This window comes from Vulpes lagopus, chromosome 7 (assembly GCF_018345385.1).
Source record: "Vulpes lagopus strain Blue_001 chromosome 7, ASM1834538v1, whole genome shotgun sequence".
Taxonomy (NCBI): Eukaryota; Metazoa; Chordata; class Mammalia; order Carnivora; family Canidae; genus Vulpes; species Vulpes lagopus.
In genome coordinates this window covers 26,164,266-26,182,502 of record NC_054830.1, presented here as the reverse complement: position 1 = coordinate 26,182,502, position 18,237 = coordinate 26,164,266, and the positions used below count along the sequence as shown (strand labels likewise).

At 52.1% G+C, this 18,237-nt stretch overlaps 1 protein-coding gene and 1 long non-coding RNA gene across 6 annotated transcripts in view; one reads left to right on the top strand and one right to left on the bottom strand.

Annotated features, from left to right (window-relative positions):
* Window positions 1–18,237, bottom strand: part of LOC121495014 — a 36,971-nt gene that overhangs the window by 7,872 nt on the left and 10,862 nt on the right. For 4 of the 5 annotated variants that reach the window (XR_005988953.1, XR_005988950.1, XR_005988952.1 and 1 more), the window contains exons 2-3: window positions 10,340–10,671; window positions 5,012–5,242 (exon numbers count right to left, since the gene is read on the bottom strand). This is a non-coding gene — a long non-coding RNA (uncharacterized LOC121495014). The remainder of the gene's footprint in view (window positions 1–5,011; window positions 5,243–10,339; window positions 10,672–18,237) is intronic. The other variant, XR_005988949.1, reaches the window with a different exon arrangement.
* The window catches only part of FAM107A (family with sequence similarity 107 member A), a 52,766-nt gene continuing 35,836 nt past the window's right edge, over window positions 1,308–18,237 (top strand). Inside the window, exon 1 of the mRNA XM_041762243.1 lies at window positions 1,308–1,639. Within this exon, the coding sequence (XP_041618177.1) occupies window positions 1,616–1,639 (24 nt within the window). The 5' untranslated portion in view covers window positions 1,308–1,615. The remainder of the gene's footprint in view (window positions 1,640–18,237) is intronic.

Below are 18,237 nucleotides of genomic sequence, written 5' to 3'. Positions count from 1 at the left end.
AAATGGAGTCAAGGTAGAGAGATGGAAAACCTTCCCAGCAGAGAGAACAGCATGTGCAAAGGTGCTGGGGTGAGGAGGAGGGTGGTATGATCCAGGAATTGTCAGGCAGAGAGGGAAATGGGAAATGAGGTCTGAGAGGCCAGCAAGACTTCACAGAACAGAACTGTGTTGGACCATGGGGAATTTGATTCTATGGGCAAAGGTGGATCTAGAATACTTGATCCTGACCCTTCACTACTAACTGCCATTTCATAATCCTTTGTACCGTAAGTCCTCACCACCTCGGAGCCAGGCATTGTGCTAGATAGAGGAAAGACAGGGCTGCAAGTTTTCCCTGGCCCAACCATCTCTTAAGAAAGGCTGCTCTGCTTAGTCAAACTGGTTACCTGGGACTTGCCAATGGGCAGTGGTTTTATCACGAGTAGCATTAACAGCATTATAACAAGCAGCACCTAACTTCTCTGGAAAATTCCTATTCTCCAAATCCTCTGCCCAGAGCTTTACACAAGTCCCCTCATTTCATTCTCAGGGCCCCACGGGGTCAGGAGCCATTGTTACCCCTCTTCCATCAAGGGGGAGAGTGTAAAACAGGGAATGACATCATCTGATTTATGCTTTAAGAGAACAATGGCTCTGGCCGTGCACACCTACTTCTTTCAGCCATCAGAGCAACCCTGTGCTGTGTGATTATAGGAACACACACACAAAGAAACGGAGGCTCCCAGAGGTCAAATCATGCCCCCCCACCCCGGGTCATACAACAGTGAGGAAAGGATGTCTGCAGGATGTCTGTGACAGTTTCAAGCCCAAGCTGGTCGGACCTTAACCTCCTTGCTCGATGCCTGTGATAATGAAGGAGGGTAGCAAGTGAGGAGGAGGGTAAGTGCTGGGGGAACTTTGAGAACTTGGCCCAGGGCCCGGAATCCAGCCTCCAGATAGTTTCCTGGCCTGAGCCCAGACCAGCCCTCCCCAGCTGGGCTGCTGTCCTGTTGAATGAAGTACTCTGCTCTCAGTGTCTCCACTCCGCGAGAGCCCTTGCCCCCAAGTGTCTTCAAAGATCTATTATTAATGGAGCTGCTGCCCAGCCCAAGGTTTACATCCCCACACAAGCCAAGCCTGCCCTGAGCCCCATACCCCGGCTAGCCCACACAGCCTCCACTGTCTCAGGCCTGTCTGCTGATCGGTGCCCAGCCTGGCAAGAAGGCCAAGTCCTGCCTGCTGGGCCAGCCAGAGGTCACCCGCTGTACCCAAGCTGCCGGCCGCATGGTGAGAGGACGGCTTTGCTTCTCACCTCCCCACGGATGCCTCAGTCTCCCCTTCTGAGAGAGGCAGGGGTGCAGGAAGTGAGGAGCTACAGGGACCACAGGACATGTGGGCCCTCTGGGGACACCATACCCCTCTGACAGGATCAATCACCCTAAGCCTGTCTGAGGAGCTCTGGGCTTAGGAGCAGCTGTGAAAGCCTCCTTTGTGCCTGAGAAGAATGAGCCGTGAGAGGATGGGGGACCCTGGCCCAGGGAACCCTGTGGGCCCCAGCTCCTGAGATCAGCATCGGCAGGGAGGACCCCAGCCGGGCCCCCCAAGGCCCACCCAGGCCTGGTGCCCGCTTTGTGCCATGGGAGCAGTCCATGGGAAAAAGGTAAGAGCCCCCGAGGGTCCTGCTGGGTCCCTGAACATGGGGAGGGAGACTGCACCTACTGGGTGGGAGCCCCCACCTACCTACCTGCCAGCTCCATGGGCCTCAGCCAGGCACTGCTCCCTCCCTGAGCTCATAACCAAGATTTGCATCTAGAAACCTAGCTGGGGCTTAGGACAAAGCCTTCGGATCTCTCCATCTCTGGAACAGACCTGGGGCTGCCCAACCTCACAGGCTCTCTGTCTTAGACACACACCTCTCTACTTCCCTGCATACAGGCTCCATGGCCGCACCTTCCCCGTGTGCAGGGAGCACCAGTGGGCAAGTTACTGAAGCTTCCTGTAACTCATTTCCCCATTTGTAAAATGGGGACAATAGTCACTACCTCAGAGGCTTATAGTGAGAATTAAATGAACAAAAATATATGTAAAGTGTTTCAAACAGTGTATATACAGCACATAGTGAGCTATATATAAGCTATGTTCTGTTATTATTAGTTCTCTTCGTATTTTTATGCATCACCTTCTATGTCTGGGCTCTCAGTTGGAGATTTGTAGACAGAGCCTATGCAGTGTTTCTGAAAATATGGTCTATAGAGACCTTGTGTCTGCATTAGAGATGGGGCATGGGAGGGGGCTTGCTCCACAGTCTCCTTCTTAGAGCTCACCCACACTTCCTGGATCAGGGGAAGGGGAGGCAGGGCTCCCAGGGATTCTTATACACACACTCAGTCCACATCACCAGGACTGTGACCCCAGCGGTGTGGTCAGGCTGCCCGTGCCCCAGCTCCTCCACCTGCTTTCTAAGGAACTAAACCCCTCTGGATCTCTGGATCTCAGCTCCTCACCTGTAAAGCAGGGCTGGTCCTCACCCCTTGGGAGGGGCCACGAGAGGCTGCTATAAAGTATGTAGCATGCAGCCTGACACCCAGACAGCCCTAATAAATGGGGGCTCTAACCCTCAAACAACTATGGTTCTGCATGACTCTAAATTTTCTGCCAACTGAGCCCAACCCACATTTTTCAAATTTAAAGTGAAACACATCATTGGCAGTCCCCATGGAACAAGCTTTCTGGGCCTCAGTTTCCTCATCTGGAAAATGAGCATTGGGTTAGATAACCCCTGGGGCCGCCTTGCACCAGCCTCTGCTTCCAACCTCCTTTGTTTCAGGTGCAAGTCAGGCCTGGAAACTCCTGCCTCCCCTCAGCACCCCCAGCAGCAGTATCCTAAAAGGTTGTTGTCCTAGGGCTGTCCCTTCTCCCTCCCGCCATGCTCATGGGAGCCCCCAGTTGCCATTGTGGGCCACCTGCTGTTCTTGTGTCTTCTCTGATGCAGCCCAGAGCTGCCTTCCCAGCAGAGCTTTGCGCCCTGGCCCCACCCAGGCCCCTTCAGGAACACTCTTCCAGCTTCTCCCCTCTCCCAAGGGAGAATGAGCTCAGCCTCTAGATCCTACCTGTGCAGGTGCAGTCACCTTGGAGAACGGCTTCTTCCCAGGCCTGGAAAAGACCCCGACAAGGTCTAGCCTAGGAACAGCAATTACAGCTCACAGACTGCCTCTCTCTCTCCTCTCACCCATGACAAACTTCACGAATCAGTCCCTACACCCTTTCCCATGAAGTCCAGATGACCTCAGAATCTTCCTCAGCACAGCATCCCGATCAGAACTAGCCCCCAGACTGAAAAGCAGGCATGTGCTGGGCCCAGGCCCTCCTCCTGCCCCCAGGAAGAGGCTGCCCCCCAGGGAGAGGCCGCAGAGGGTGAATGGGAACACGGGCTCTGAGGTCAGACACACCTGAGTCAGTTCCTCCAAATACCCGGTGACCGTGGACAAGACAGGACCTCAGGTTCCAACCCCATAGACTAAAGATAATAATCCTTCTCACACTGTTGTAAAATCTAAATGACACCATGCCTGGGGATGAAGTAGATCCTTAGTCAACGTCGTCTCCCTCTGGGTTTGATCCTCTCCTACCTGCATCCTTGTCGGCTCTTCACACCCTCCCTTTGAGCCACCAAGGGCATTAACATCACACCCATGGCAGATGAAGAAGCTGAGTCATGAGTCAATGTGACTTCCCACAGCCAGCCAGTGGCTGAGCCAGCCTGGAGCAGAGGCTATGAGCAGGCCCAGGCCAGGCCTGCCGTGGGGCTCCCCAATCTGTGGACCACCCCCCAGCCCTCCCCCACACATGCCTCCTGCTCTGTTTCTGGAGGCAGTAACCCAGCTGACCTCTGCAGGATGTCTGTAGTCAGACGGCCTGGGCCGTTTGAGGTCTAGCACCCACTGGCCTGTGCTATAAAGGTCACGGAGCTGTCCTGGGGGGCTTCTCGGACCCCCTTCCCACACTCATGGCTTAACCATAGCTATAAAATCAGTTCTGGAAAACCCCTGGCAAAGTGGTCCAATCCCTTCCCCATTGTACAGCTGGGAAGACCGAGGCCCAAGGGCGGGAAGACTTGCCAGGGCCACGCAGCCAGGGTCAGACCATTTCCACAAGGCCCAGCAGCTCCAGGCCAAACTCTGGAAGCACACAGGAAGGCAGTCGGTCTCCTTCCCCTGCACCGTGAAGGGGACACAGTGAGGACAGAGAGGACTCCTGCCCACGTGTACACAACTGTCTGCCCCATCTTCATCTGCCCCCACCCCAGCTTCCCGATAACAAACCTTAACCAGGTAGGTACCTCTGCTGGGAGCTGGGCCAAGGAGGGAAAGGCATCCCTGCCCTCACACCAACTCCCACCCACCTCAGACACCAGGTGACAATCCATGGACACCAGGGGTCAGGCACTCGGTCCTTGGGCACCAGTCAGCAGCCGAGGTCCCTCCCCCAGGAAGGGGGCAGGCCCACAGGCTGTCATGGGCAATTCCTACACAAGTCTGGCGCCCCCGGCATGATCCTAATTCTACCCCTAAAGCCACCAACACTAAAAACAGAGACTAAACGATATCATGATACTAAACAGAAAAGGTTGCTCATCACGGCTTACCATGCACCGCAGCTTCGGCCAAGACTCATTCAGTATTCCCAGAGCATCCTCTGCGGTGGGCACTTTCATGACCCAAACAACCAGAGGCACAGAGACACTGAACGAGATTCGAGAGCACAAGGCCACCCGACTAGTAAGCAGTGGGGTGGAGAATCGAACCAGGCGGTCTAAAGAGCCTTGACCCCTTGGCTCACGAACCACACTGCTGGCGTGTGTGAAGGTGGGCTCTTGAACCGGAAGCACGGTGTTCAAATCCACCTGCTTATCCTCTCTGAGCCTCGGTCTCATCATCTGCTAAATGGGATCATGATGTCCCCTTGCACGTCAGGATGAGCTGAGGCGCCTGGCACAGAGTTGGTGTCAGGGAATGGTGGGTCAGGCTCTTACCTCTGCTCTGGAAGCTGAAGGTGGAGCTTCGTCAGAGAGGGGCCGGCTGTACCCCCAGATCCACAGTAGAACCCCTTCAAGGCTTGGGCACTCAGCATGCTCTCAGACATTTCTCCAAACTCAGCACCACCTGGGTTTTTCACTTCCCTGAATGAAGCCTGTATTCTGACTGCGTTGGCTTTTGCCAAGTCACTCATCGCTCTGCATTCGTCTTCATTAGAAGAAAGTCTCCTTGACGGAAACAAACGGAAAAAAAGATGAGAGATCCAGCTAAATTTGATAAATGGCCTGAAAGGGAGTGTTCGTTCTTATGGAGTCCAAAAGGCGCACATCTGGCTGGGCCCCCCTGGCTCCCTGAACAATTATCCCCGCCGATGATGGATGGCTCCTGCTCACCGGCACCCGCTCAGCGGGGCGTGAGGACCTCGTTAGGAGGCTCTCGCTGCCCCTGCCATGCCGTGGCCCCCACTCTGCCCACCGCCTCCGACTGCTTCCCTGAGGGGAACTGGAGCCAAGCGCCCCCACTTCTACCCTCATCTGTGCATGCAGGGCACGCTCCTGGGGGCTCTGGGATGAGGCATGAGCACACATGCTACGATTGTGAGCACAGCTTGCCAAACCCCGGACTTTGTCATTCAGGTCCAGACTCTCCTTTTAATTCCATCTGTTCACGCCATGGATCTGAAAGCCCCTGAATATTTTCCTCCCTGGCCTGAGCAAACTGATAAATACAATGTTCTCCCCTTCACTGTGAGCTTTCTCTCCACCTCCTTTACCATCCTCAGAATAGCCTGGCTTGCAACCCTTGAAAAAGTTGGAGCTGAAATTTCTTCCCTGGGAAAGCCCAGGGACAGAGGGTGAGGACTGGGAGCTGTAGGGCTATGTACTGGCAGCAACTGAAAGGGGTATTGAAAGCAGGCAGAGAGGCCTTTGGAAGCAGGGAAATGCACTTTTCCTGTTCCCAGAAGCCTCCCAATGGGGCTTTCCTTCTCTTCTGCCCTTGGCTTCCCCAAGCTGGGTTCAGAAGCTGAATGCCCTGGGCTGCCTTGAACAGATGCACAGGCTGGGCACTGCACAAAGGCAATGAGTGGACGGGTTAGCAGTCCACTCTCTAACAGAGGAGCTTGGTACCCAGGTGTTGGCTAGGTCTGCCCAGAGAAAAGAATGCCGCTCTGTGATTTCACAGTGCCATCACTTTACAGCCCTACAATACCCCTTCCAAGATAAAATTTCTCCTGTCCATCCTTACGGCTGGAAGCCCCACTTAGGTGGGAAAGAAACTGAAGGAGAAATAAAAGAAGAAAGATGCCAGCTCAACTGGCACTTCTTCCAGGAAGTCTTGCCTGAGTGGGTCTCAAATGTCAACTTAGGGCAAGAGGCTAAGGTAGGGGGTGAGAGAGAGCAAGCTTGTCTCAGAGTTGTATTTTTGTGAATAGGCTGCAGGTTTTCCTAAGCCTGGAGGATCACCAGGGATAGCTGAGAAGAGGCCAGAGAGATTAGAAGGTGCCCAGGGCACCACCACTCGCCCTGAGTTCCCAGACTGGGACAAATCCCATTATGCTCTCAGCACTCTCCCCACCACACTGATCGTGGTTGTAATTTCATCTTTAGCTCTGTGATTTATCCAAGAAGGAAGAGACACTGTGTTTGACTTGTGGCTCACCATTGTGTCCCCAGCACCTAGCATAAATATGATCAGTCCCCAATAAATTGAGGAAGAAAAGGAGAGAGAGACAGCGTCTGGATCTCTGTGGATAAAGGCCAAGCTCATGTAAATGATGTGGTTTGGAAATATAGGTGAGCCTGGTGGGGTGCGGTCTGGAGCCAACAACCTTTGGTGTACACGGTGCAAAAAAAACCTCATGGGATTGATTGTTCATCATTCATTCAACAAACGTTGACTGAGCCCCACTGGGGACCAGGATCTCGGGCATGGGAGACAGTACAGTGCACAGGACTCAGGCCCTGTCCTCGGGGTACACAGCCCAGCAAGAGAGAAATAAGTCTCTGGTGATGACAGGACAGGTACTGGGTGCTCTGACAAAGCAAGAAGAGCAGTCAGGGAAGCTTCCAGATGCCCAAGCTGTGTTCTGAAGAATGAAGAAGAGTTACTCAGGTCAAGGAGCTGGGAGAGGCTTCCAGGGAACACAACAGGACCTGCCAGGGCCCAGAGGTATGAGGGGGCCTGACATGTCCCCAGAATGGAAAGAATCTCTTGGTTTGCAACAGTCTTCCTGAGCCTGTAGGGCCTTCTGATTCCTGGTTCTAGGGTTGGGACCTGCCATGGGGCTGGTTCAAGTGGGGCCCTAACTCCCCACTCCCCCAGCTACCCCATTACTCACCTTGCCACAACACTCTCCCCCCAAAAGCCAACTATGTATCTGTCTCAGACTCTTTGATCAAGGAAAACATTTTCTTTTTTTTTTTTCCTCTACTTTCTTTTGCTCAAGTATTCAAAACAGCAGAGAAGAAAGCAAGAGAAAGAGATGGAGAGGGAGAAAGAGGCAAGGATACAGACAGAAGACACAAAAGCCACCAAAAGAAAGTCCCCTGAGAGCAGAATGAGGAGACCCCCAGCCTGTCCTCCCTGACCTCCACCCCTCTGCTGCCTCCTGACCAGAAAAGGGGCGGGAGAGCCAAGATAGCAGGCTTTACCTCATGCTCGGGCCACAAGAAACAAATCTTTCCTGGACAGTAGATGGAGGACATTATTTTCATTCCTTCCTTACATCTTAGTCCAATCTTCCCCTTCTGCTAACAAGAAAAAGTCTTCACCTCAGGGGCCCTGAGTGACCCTGGGCAAGATGGTTTCCCTCCTGGGTTCCAGTTTCTTCCCCTGTCAATGCAGAGTTGGTAGCCGTGCTACTCACAGGTCTAGGGGCAAAATGAGGCAGGGAAAAGAGGGGAGGTGGGAACAATCATCCCCCAAAGGGTGCAGTGCCAGGCCCCACGCACACGATGGCAGTTGCGCCTCTCTGCTGCCTGGCCAGGGTTGTCTCCCCCATTGCATGGCCACGAAGGGGTGGGATTAAATTTTTTTTTTAATTTTTATTTATTTATGATAGTCACAGAGAGAGAGAGAGAGAGAGAGGCAGAGACATAGGCAGAGGGAGAAGCAGGCTCCATGCACCGGGAGCCTGATGTGGGATTCGATCCCGGGTCTCCAGGATCGCGCCCTGGGCCAAAGGCAAGCGCCGAACCACTGCGCCACCCAGGGATCCCCGAAGGGGTGGGATTAAATCACTGAGTGGATGCAAGGTGGCCTTCAGACTCCTCTCACACATGCCAGGAGCCAAGAGCTTGCAGGAACCTTGCAGCCTGACCCTCGCCTACACCCGTAAGCCAACCGAACCCACCCTGCAAGGTTCTGCAGCCTAAGGGGTCACAGGCCTGAGAGGCCTCCTTCCTTCTCATCTATAAAATGAGCGCTTCTGGAAGGCAAAAATACAAATGCTTTCCAATTACTAAACTCCCATGGAATCCTCACCACAAACTTAGTCACAAACATCTCCGTGTCCCCACTTCACCAAGACAAAAATCCAGACTCCGAGAGGTTGAGTTCACTGCTCAAGAGCACACAGCCAGCAACTGCCAGAACCGGGACTTGAACCCAGATACCCGGGTTCCCAGCTGGGAAAAGCTCCCAGCTCTGGCTCCCCAGCTCACTGGCTTATTTTTCAAGTGTCTCGATGAAACCGTGCCTCTCAAGCCAGCGTAAATCTTCACCTTGCTGGGTAGGGTTACTTAGCTGGTGGTGGCTCCAGTCCCACAGGGAGCAGAGCTGTAGAGGGACCTCAAAGTTCAGAAGAATTTAATTTCCTTCATGAAAGGGCTCGGAGGTGGGGCAGGAGGGGCCAGATGAAAGGCTGGCTTTGAAAAAGGCAAGAATCCAGAAATGCAGCTCCCTGGGGGTGAGGGGTGGGGGGCCAGGGATCTACTTTCAGAACATAGTGTCTCCCAAACTGACATGAAGGAGGGGCTTTGTTTAAGTGAGAGATCAGATCTCAGGGCCTGGGGTAGGGAAAGGGCAAGGAGCTGGAACTTTCCTTTTGTCTTCTAAAATCTAGGAGGAGGCCAAGGAAAACAGTAAGGCACCCCGGGGAAGCTGGGGTAGCCTGGCTGGGTCTTGGCGACACCTTGCTCCCATGGACACTCAGGGGAGGGCATGGGGTGTCCCCCAAGGGATGGCACCCCCAGAACCTGCAGAACTCAGAAACTGGGCAGTGATGCTGATTTAGGGGACCACCCAAGAGCTTTTCCTCATGCACCGGAGCTCTTGGGAGTACTTTGGGGTCATCTTGGGGTAGATGTTGTGGCAGATTTCACGGAGAGTCCTGCCATCAGGACCTGCAGGCCCCACAGCGGCCAGTTTGCGAAGGGCCCGCGGTGACTGTGACCACAGCTGGGCAGCGCGGAGGGACGCACTGGCTCCCCAGGGCTGCCAAGCCACCTACAGCCCACCGGGTGCCTGAAAACAGCAGAGGTCTATTCTCTCCCGGTTCCAGAATCAAAGTGTTGGCAGGGCTGCGCTCCTGTGAGGCCTCTAGGGGAGGAATCTTTCTCTGCCTTTCCTTTAGCCTCTGGTGTCACCAGCCATCCTCCTCCCGTGGATGACAAATGCCACCGCCACTGTCATGTGGCGCTCTCCTGTCTGTGCCTTGTCTCCTCTACTTATCAGGACACCGGGTTGTACTAGCTTAGTGCCCACCCTAACCACCTCGTTTTAACTTGATTACAATTTCAAAGAACCTACATCTAAATAAGGTGACATCCATAGGCATGGGGGGTAGGATTTCAACATATCTCTTGGGGGGGGGGACATAATTCAATCCGTTAACTACGACCCTCTGAGCCACCCAGGCGCCCCACAGACCTCTATGCTTCTTAGGCACCTAAAGGTACATGTTAGTGTAGTGGGAACCCATCCATCCTCTGCCGGCTGCCCTCCTGGGGCCTGGAGGTCACTTTAGCTCCTGTTTGCTGCAGTGACTTTCTACACAGCATGGTCAGAGCAAGCAATTTTGATTCAGAATCAAATCCCCTATTCTTCTGGGTAAAACCCTTGGAGAACAGATACGTGGAAATCCACAGCCCCCAGGGCCCCCGTGACCCCTATGACTCCCATCTGGCCCAGCCTCCTAAGGAGGCTGGCTCTCACTGTTTCTCTGCCTCAGAGCCTTTGCCTCTGCTGTTCCCCTGCCTGGTGCTCTCTTCCCACACAAGGCTCAGCTCAGAGAGAGGCCTTCCCTGCCCCTGGCGGCTCAAGCATCCCCATGTTGGTCCCCAGTCTTGTGGTTGCTCACAGAACTTACCGCCATCCGAAATTACCTTCTTTGGGTAGGACTTGAGCTGTTTCCGACTGGGCTTTCCCAACCAGCACGCCTGCCCTCCCAGGGCAGGGCCTGGTCTCTGCGCTCACCGTGGATGCTCAGGGCCTAGTGCAGGTCTGACCTACAAGGCGTGAGCAAATGCATGAATGCATGGCTAGCATGGAGGGAACTCACTCTCTCTGATGCATAAACATCTCCTGAGCATCCGTGAGGAGCCACGTGCTGCATCATGCCTGAGTCAGTCACAGTCCACTCAGGGAGACAGACAGTACAGGCCACAGTGACCGACCGACAGGAACACCATCCTTCTTCACAGGCCTTCATCAGCAGCTGTCAGAAAAGCAGAAATTCAAATTACACTATTTATAAATGACAACGACGCTGAGATGCCAGCACAGGGATGTCCCCAAGGACCAGCTGCCCCCTTCCTGACGTCCAGCCCCCCACTCCACAGAAGCCCTCTACCCCCTATGGCTCTGGAGCAGAGGAAGAAAACACAAGATTTTGGAAACTATAGAGATGGAGTTTCTGCCAACCAGTAGGTTCAGGACTCAAATTGGCACTGAAATTCCACATAGCAATCAAGAACTTTGTCATTATGCAAATGCTGCTGTGAACTTTGTCTCAGAGCTTCCACGTGTCTCTCGCGTGTGGACCCAGAATGCAATCACGGAGTCCGAGGGCACATGCATGCTCCCCCACAGGGGAGGCAAATTCTAGCTCTACTCTCTTAGGGTCTCTGGCTGGGCCTGAGAATCCAACCAACCTAAGACAGGTGAATAGGAGAAAACCTTGGGGGTTTGCACAGGTACATGAGAGACCCCACAGGAAAACAGCCCCAACCAAAGCAGGGAGGCCCAAGGCTTCCCCACCAGGTTCAGCAAAGAATAGCGATGGTGGGAAAGTAGCTGAAACATATGGAGAGATGAAAGGAAGGCAAGGTGCATTCTCACAAGATCTGTTCCTATAGATTTTTCTCAGCTCACTTCCCCATCTCCGGTGATAAGAATGTTCCTTTTCCCCTGGGTAGGGAGGGCATCTTTCACGTAGGATTTTTATCTCCTGCTTTTGGGGAGACAAAGAAAGGTCAGAGCACTCTTCTTACACCTGCCGTTTTTCAAGCGTCTTTAGCTCAAAATAATCCTTAGGCCAAAGTGGCATGTTTGGCGGTGGCCTATATGCCGCCCTCTGCACCTTTACTGGATAAAGCCAGACTGGGTTAGAGCAAATTACATGCCCATGGCCAAGGTGTAAGTGTTTGGTTGCCCTGCACCCTGACATTTTTACTCTTCAAGCTTTTTTTTTTTTTTTAAAGAATTAGATTATTTATTTATTTATTCATGATAGACACAGAGAGAGAGAGAGGCAGAGACACAGGCAGAGGGAGAAGCAGGCTCCACGCAGGGAGCCCGACTTGGGACTCAATCCCGGGACTCCAGGATCATACCCTGGGCCAAAGGCAGGCGCCAAACTGCTGAGCCACCCAGGGATCCCCACTCTTCAAGATTTTTAATTTTTGTGAAACTGACAGCAGTCTTGATTTTAAAAGTATATGTTTTTTAAGATTGTATTTATTTATTTGAGAGAGAGAGAGAGAGAGAGCTCATGCCTAGCTGAATGGGAGCCCCACATGAGGCTCCATCCCAGGACCTCAGGACCATGACCTGAGCCGAATGCAGACGCTTACTGACTGAGCCACCCAGGTGCCCCTAAAAGGTATATTTAGACACAGATAAAAATGTTTGCAAGCTCTAGCAGAGTATTAACAAGTGTTGACCACATGGTAAGTCACAAAACAAATCCAGATACCCTACACATTATAGCGTAGGTCTACCACGTAACTAAAAGGCAATAACAAACAAGTTACAAAGAAAACTAAAATATATTTGGAAGAGAGGAAGCACTTCTAAATGGATCAAAGATATTGGGACATCCTCAGACCTGAATGGTGATGAAGATGTACGTCAAAACACAGCTAGCCCTGCGTCTAGGAGAGGCTTATAGCCTTATAAGCAGATAGAAAAGAAGGCTGGGATTTAATGAGCCAAATGTCAAAGGTAAAAAATTGGTAAAAGAACAGCAGAACCAACCCCCCCCCCAAAAAAAATGTAGAAATAATGAGAAAATAAAAATAAGAGCAGAAACAAAAGTGTGATAACAAAGATCAATATGGCGCAAAGTTAGTTTTTTAAAAAAGATAGCAGCTATGGCTATGATATGGCTGACTTTACGCCTGTAAAATTTTAAACTCTCTAGAAACATCTAGAGAATATTGTTGAACAACTGGCTCGAGGAGAAATAAGCAACCTGAAGAGCTAGTAAACACTTAAAGAAATTGAACTATGGGTTAATCTGCCCACAGAGAAACCGTCAGACCATCAGCTTTATAGGGGAGTTCTATTCAACTTTAAAGGCATTTATCCATTTGGTTTTATACTCTGTCTTCTGAACAACAGAAAATGAGAGAACATTTTCCACTTCGCTTTATGATAAAATAATTTTGATATTAGGGCACCTGGTTGGCTCAGTCAGTTAAGCTTCTGACTTGATTTCAGCTCAGGTCTTAATCTCAAGGTCATGAGTTCAAGCCCCACGCTGGGTATGGAACCTACTTAAGTAACAATTTTGATATCAAAATTAAACAACGACAGTGAAAGTAAAGTAAATCACAGTCCAATCCACTCATGAATATTGGTGCAAAAAAACTCGAAGCAGTACTCCCAGATCCCACAGCCAGGTCCTGGTGGTGCGGGCATTATATTTAGCCTGTGGACTACACACACCTACTCCCTGTGATTCTAATCTGACTCACAGACAGCTAAGAAGTTCAGGCCTGAAATGGCCATGGGCTCTCTCTCCTCTGAATCCTGCTATTCTAGTGCCAGGCCAGAGTAAATGGAAAGTTCCAGTGGCAGTTTTTCCAGGGATGTCTCATCCAGGCTCAGGCAGGTTAACTAACATTGGAGAGAGGGAGAGACATCCTGGGGTGACTTCACTGCTCCAGTCCTGCCACTGGCACTGTGATCTGCAGGCACCCCCCTGCCCCTGGCCTGCTCTGCCTGCAGCTGGGAGCCACCAGGCAGCAGACCCTGACCTGCCTCCCTGGGAGCCACAGGCTGCAGGGGGTCACGGTGCCAGCAGGAGCACAGCCAGAGGCTGTCTGCGGCAGATGGGACTTGTAGACCTCAGACTGGCCATAAGCGCTAAAGTTTCCTATCTTTGCCTCCTGCCTGGCAAAATTCCCACCATCCCAGAGCGAGGATCTGACAGTCCGGGAGGCTGAGCTCCTTGGCAGGGCTGGGTAGAGTAGACTTCTTCAGAGATCAGGGCCTCTTCCAAGCTCACCCCTCATAGGGAGGTAATGGCCATGGGGTACCCACCCTGAGGGAGGAGGGCATGCTTTCATATCAATCCCTTCTCTGTGGGCCCATGGTATTCCCCTAATATAGACATGCCGTGATTTGCTTGAACAATCCTTGATTTGAGAGGGTTTTTTTATTCCTGCTCATCCTGGTAGATATATCTGGGTGCATATCCTTTATGCTTTCCTTGGGATAAATTCTACTTTTAGGCTCATGGGTGGGTTTCTATGAAGTTAGGTGCAAAGTGCTGTGTGTACATGAAGATTAGACCCTTAAGGGAGCTTGTTTCCAGCGTCAAGAACCTCTGCTGCAGGGACACCTGGGTGGCTCAGTGATTGAGCATCTGCCTTCAGCTCAGGTCATGATACCAGGGTCCTGGGATCCAGTCCTGTATCAGGCTCCCTGCAGGGAGCCTGCTTCTCCCTCTGCCTGTGTCTCTGCCTCTCTCTCTGTGTCTCTCATGAATAAATAAATAAAATCTTAAAAAAAAAAAAAAAAAGAAAGAAAGAAAAAGAACCTCTGCTGCGGAAAACACAACCTGCAGTGTGACTTGTCTCCCCACTTTCTTCATCCTCATACAGAGCACTGTGACAACTTGGACCATGGGGTTTCAAATAACTTTACTTCAAGGAAATAATTTGCCATTTAGTTAGTCATTATTCCTTTACACACACCTTCCCAAAACAACTCCATGAAGTTGGTACTTCTGTTATCCCCATTCTACGAATGGGACGCTGAGCTCAGAGACGTCAGGTGCCTTATCTAAGGTCACACAGCAGGTCAGTGGTGAACCCAGGAATCAGACGCAGGCAGCTGCCTCAGAGCTACCTCCCTGAGCACGCACCCACCCAAGCATCACTGCCCAGTGCTGTGGGTGGGCTTCCCAGAGCCCAGGAAGCAAGCCCTGAAGCAGCAGCCCCCTTGCTTCTCTCAGGCAAGTTGACAAGTCTCTTTGGGCTGAGTTTCCATCAGAGTCCTGCCTATAAATAGGCAGAGTAATAAATCAAGAGTACGTGCTGATGGAAGGAGCCGTCCAGGGTGAGCAAACGTCAAGCTGCTGGCTGGGCCTGCTGAGTTCCACTAGCGACACTTCCACCAGCTCAGAACAGCACCGTGTCTGGGAGGACGAGCGTGGAGGTCACAGTTCTGCTGATCTCAGACTGGGAGGAGGAAGTAGAATGGATGAAGGGGATGTTGGGGGCCTTTGGGCAGGACCCCCTCTTTCCTGCCACCTCCTTTCACACTGGAGCTCATGTCCGCTGCAACCCAGACCAAAGGTGACATTATCTGGCACGACAGAACCAACCCCCACGTGCTGGGCGAAGGCAGGGGTTTCCTTGGACTAAACCCGCCACAGCCCTGCCCACCCCTCAGGTGGAAGGAACGTGGCCTTTGGACCTTCAGTAAGTGCTCCGGGAATAACGTCAGCGATAAAGTTATTAACAGCGGGATTTATTGAGCACTTACTATGCCCCACGCCTATGCTGAGAGCTCTAGGTCATCCAGTTCCATCCTTTAGCCAACACTTTGATTATCCCCACTTTCCAAGTGACAAACTGAGGCCCGGAGAAGTGAGGCAGGTGACAGAGCCAGGAGGTGTCGGAGCAGGAATCTATACCAAGGCAGTCTGACCCCCGAGCTTGCAGCCTTCTCCCTCTAGGCCTCGGCACACCCAGGAACGTGGGGGAAGCTCTCAATCTGGGCACGTGCCTCCAGAGGGGGAGCTCCCCACGGGCGGGGATCAGGCCTTCCTCCCCGAGACAGGCTGCAGCTCCGCGGGAGGGCTCCTCCACGGGCGGACCTGGGAGAAAGCCCCCGCTCGCCACCTGCCCGCTCTGTGGCCCTGGGAGAGTTACCCGGAATGCCCGAGCCTCAGTTTCTTCACCTGTCAGTGGGAACTAAGGACACTCCGTTCCTTTGGTGGCCGCAAGCAGCAAAGGAAGGAGTTGGCGCAGAGCTGCCCCGGTAGGTGGAAGTGGTCGTCATTGATGCTGTTGTTTCCATCCTGCAAGCGACTCAGCTCTCTCCTCCTGTTCGCTGCCAATCAGAGGCGCCGAGAGGGACTAGCCTCAGGCTGCCGAGCCCCCCCTAGGGCTGCCGAGCCCCCCTAGGAATCATAGCAGCAGCTAAGATGTATCGACTGTACACTGTGTGCCAGGCACCGGTCCTAATCGCTTTACGTATTAACTAGTCAGCAGGAAGCCCCGGAGAGGGCAGCAGGGAGGAGAGCCAGAGGTCCACAAGCCACGCCAGGCCAGCCCACCTGTGCGTGGGCCTGCTGGTCACACGTGTCCCCACCAGCAGCCTCTAGGCTCCAACGATGGCCCCAGGCCCTGTGTGAGACCTGCAAAATGCCCTTCCCACCTCACCAACCCCTCAGGTGGTTCTGAGTGAGGACCCAGGGTTAGTGTGTTGCCAGAGGGCTGGAGAAACAGAAGGAGGATGTGGGGGCTGCCGGGGGAAGGCTGCCTCCGGGTCACCCAGGGCCTAGAGCAGTGCTCAATAATGTTCGTTGACTAATAATTGCTGATTATGATATAATTGGGGGCTCCATTTTCGAGCACAGTGGCTCAGGTATTGGGCCCTACTAGCCACTTTTTTTTCAACGCATGCATGGAAAGAAACCTGGAAGGATATATACTAAAAGTTAATCCTGATGATCTTAACGGGGAAGAATAATGGGAGGATCTCATGGTCATTTTTCTGCAGGTTTTTTTTTTCCTTTTGTACTTGCTACATTGTCTATAATGAACAAGTATTAATTTCATGCTCAGAAGAAAATAAAATTTTGTGTGAGCTTAGGACTCATTCAATTTTACAGAACAAAAAGAAATTTTACAGAAGAAATAGAAGTCCAGAGAGGTTAAGCCATTTGCCCAAGGCCACACAGCAAGGCAGGTAGGGCTGGGACAGACCCAGGTCTGCTAGCCCATCCCCTGCACCCTCTGGGAACTCAAGCCTTAGGACAGAGGGAATCTCCAGCTCCTGCATGGTGAGGCCTCGTTTCTCTTTTTTTTACCACCATACCCTGAAAACACCCCCAACCCAGTCTTGCCAGCTCCCCCAACTCCTGCGAGAGTCCCCTGAGAGAAGGAGGGATGTCTGCAGATCTTAGTAAAGTGATCAATGGAAAGAAATACATATAAGCCCCCATTCCAGCTTCACAGACTTGCTGCTGATTCATAAATAAAAGAATGCCCAGGCTATTTTGGGCACCTGCAATTTTCTACTTGAATAACCAGGGAAGTGGCTGCCTGCCCGCTTCTCTGCCCTGCTCGTGGCGCCAGAAGGGGGGAAACGTGATCTCCCCCGGCGTAATGGGATCTGGGGCCAGGTCTCACTGCTGATTTCCTTGCTTTGCCCCGCTCCAGAAAGCCCAGGTGTCCCCCACACCACATCCATGGGAGTCTGGGAAGGGAGACTCCAGGCCCGATCCAGATGCTGTGGATTCAGTGGTTCCTTCAAGGTATAAGAGGCAATCTCAGCTCTGCCACCTGCCATCTGTGGGACTTTGGGCAAGTGATTCAACCTCTCTGAGCCCCAGTTTCTTTATCTGTAAAATGGGGATACTTTATCACTTTGCAGGTTTGGTACAGGTGAGGTGCCTGGCTCTCTCAGGGGAATTATTATTTACGGTATGAGAGAGGAGCTGCTCTGGAAAGAGCCCCAAATAGGATTCTCAGGCTGTTGTTTGATCTTTTGGTTCCAGGAGCCCTGAGTTAAGGGGGAAGAAAAGATCATTTATCAGTTCTTGTCTGAAAGTCTGGGAGTAATGGCTTCAGGCAAGGCTGGATCAAGGGTCTTGAGTGAAGTCTTCAAGATCTGGTCCTTCTCTTCCTCATGTCTCCACTTTCCTCTGGTTGACCTCATTCCTGGACCAGTCCCCCTTCATGGAAATTCCCAGCAGGTACAGGCTTATATCATTCTTACAGCTAAAAGGGTATGAAGGCTGGAGGGGGAAATAAGTATGGGGGGAAGGGTGACTTATGACAAGTGAAAGAATAGGTTGAAATGTTGGACTGGAATGCAGACAGAAAATACTATCCTGGAAAGGAAAGGAAAGGAAAGGAAAGGAAAGGAAAGGAAAGGAAAGGAAAGGAAAGGAAAGGAAAGAAAAGAAAAGAAAAAAGGAAAGATAAGACTAGCCTTTACTCTGCGGCTTACTCCTCTGTAGTCCATTTTCCAGTATGTTCCACAAGATTTTAATAGGCATTGGATGAGCCAAGGGTTTCAGGGCCAAAAGACTGGGTGAAGCCCAATGTTTTTAAAGATTCTACTTATTTATTCATGAGAGACACAGAGAAAGAGAGGCAGAGACATAGGCAGAGGGAGGAGAAGCAGGCTCCATGCCAGGAGCCCGATGCAGGACTCGATCCTGGGACCCAGGGATCACACCCCAGCTGAAGGCAGACACTCAACCACTGAGCCACCCAGACGTCCCTGGGCGAAGCCCAATTAAACAGGTTTCTTTGCTACAGAGCCTCTACATGGTCACTCTTCCAGCTGTGATTCTCCAAAAGGAGAGCTATGGGCT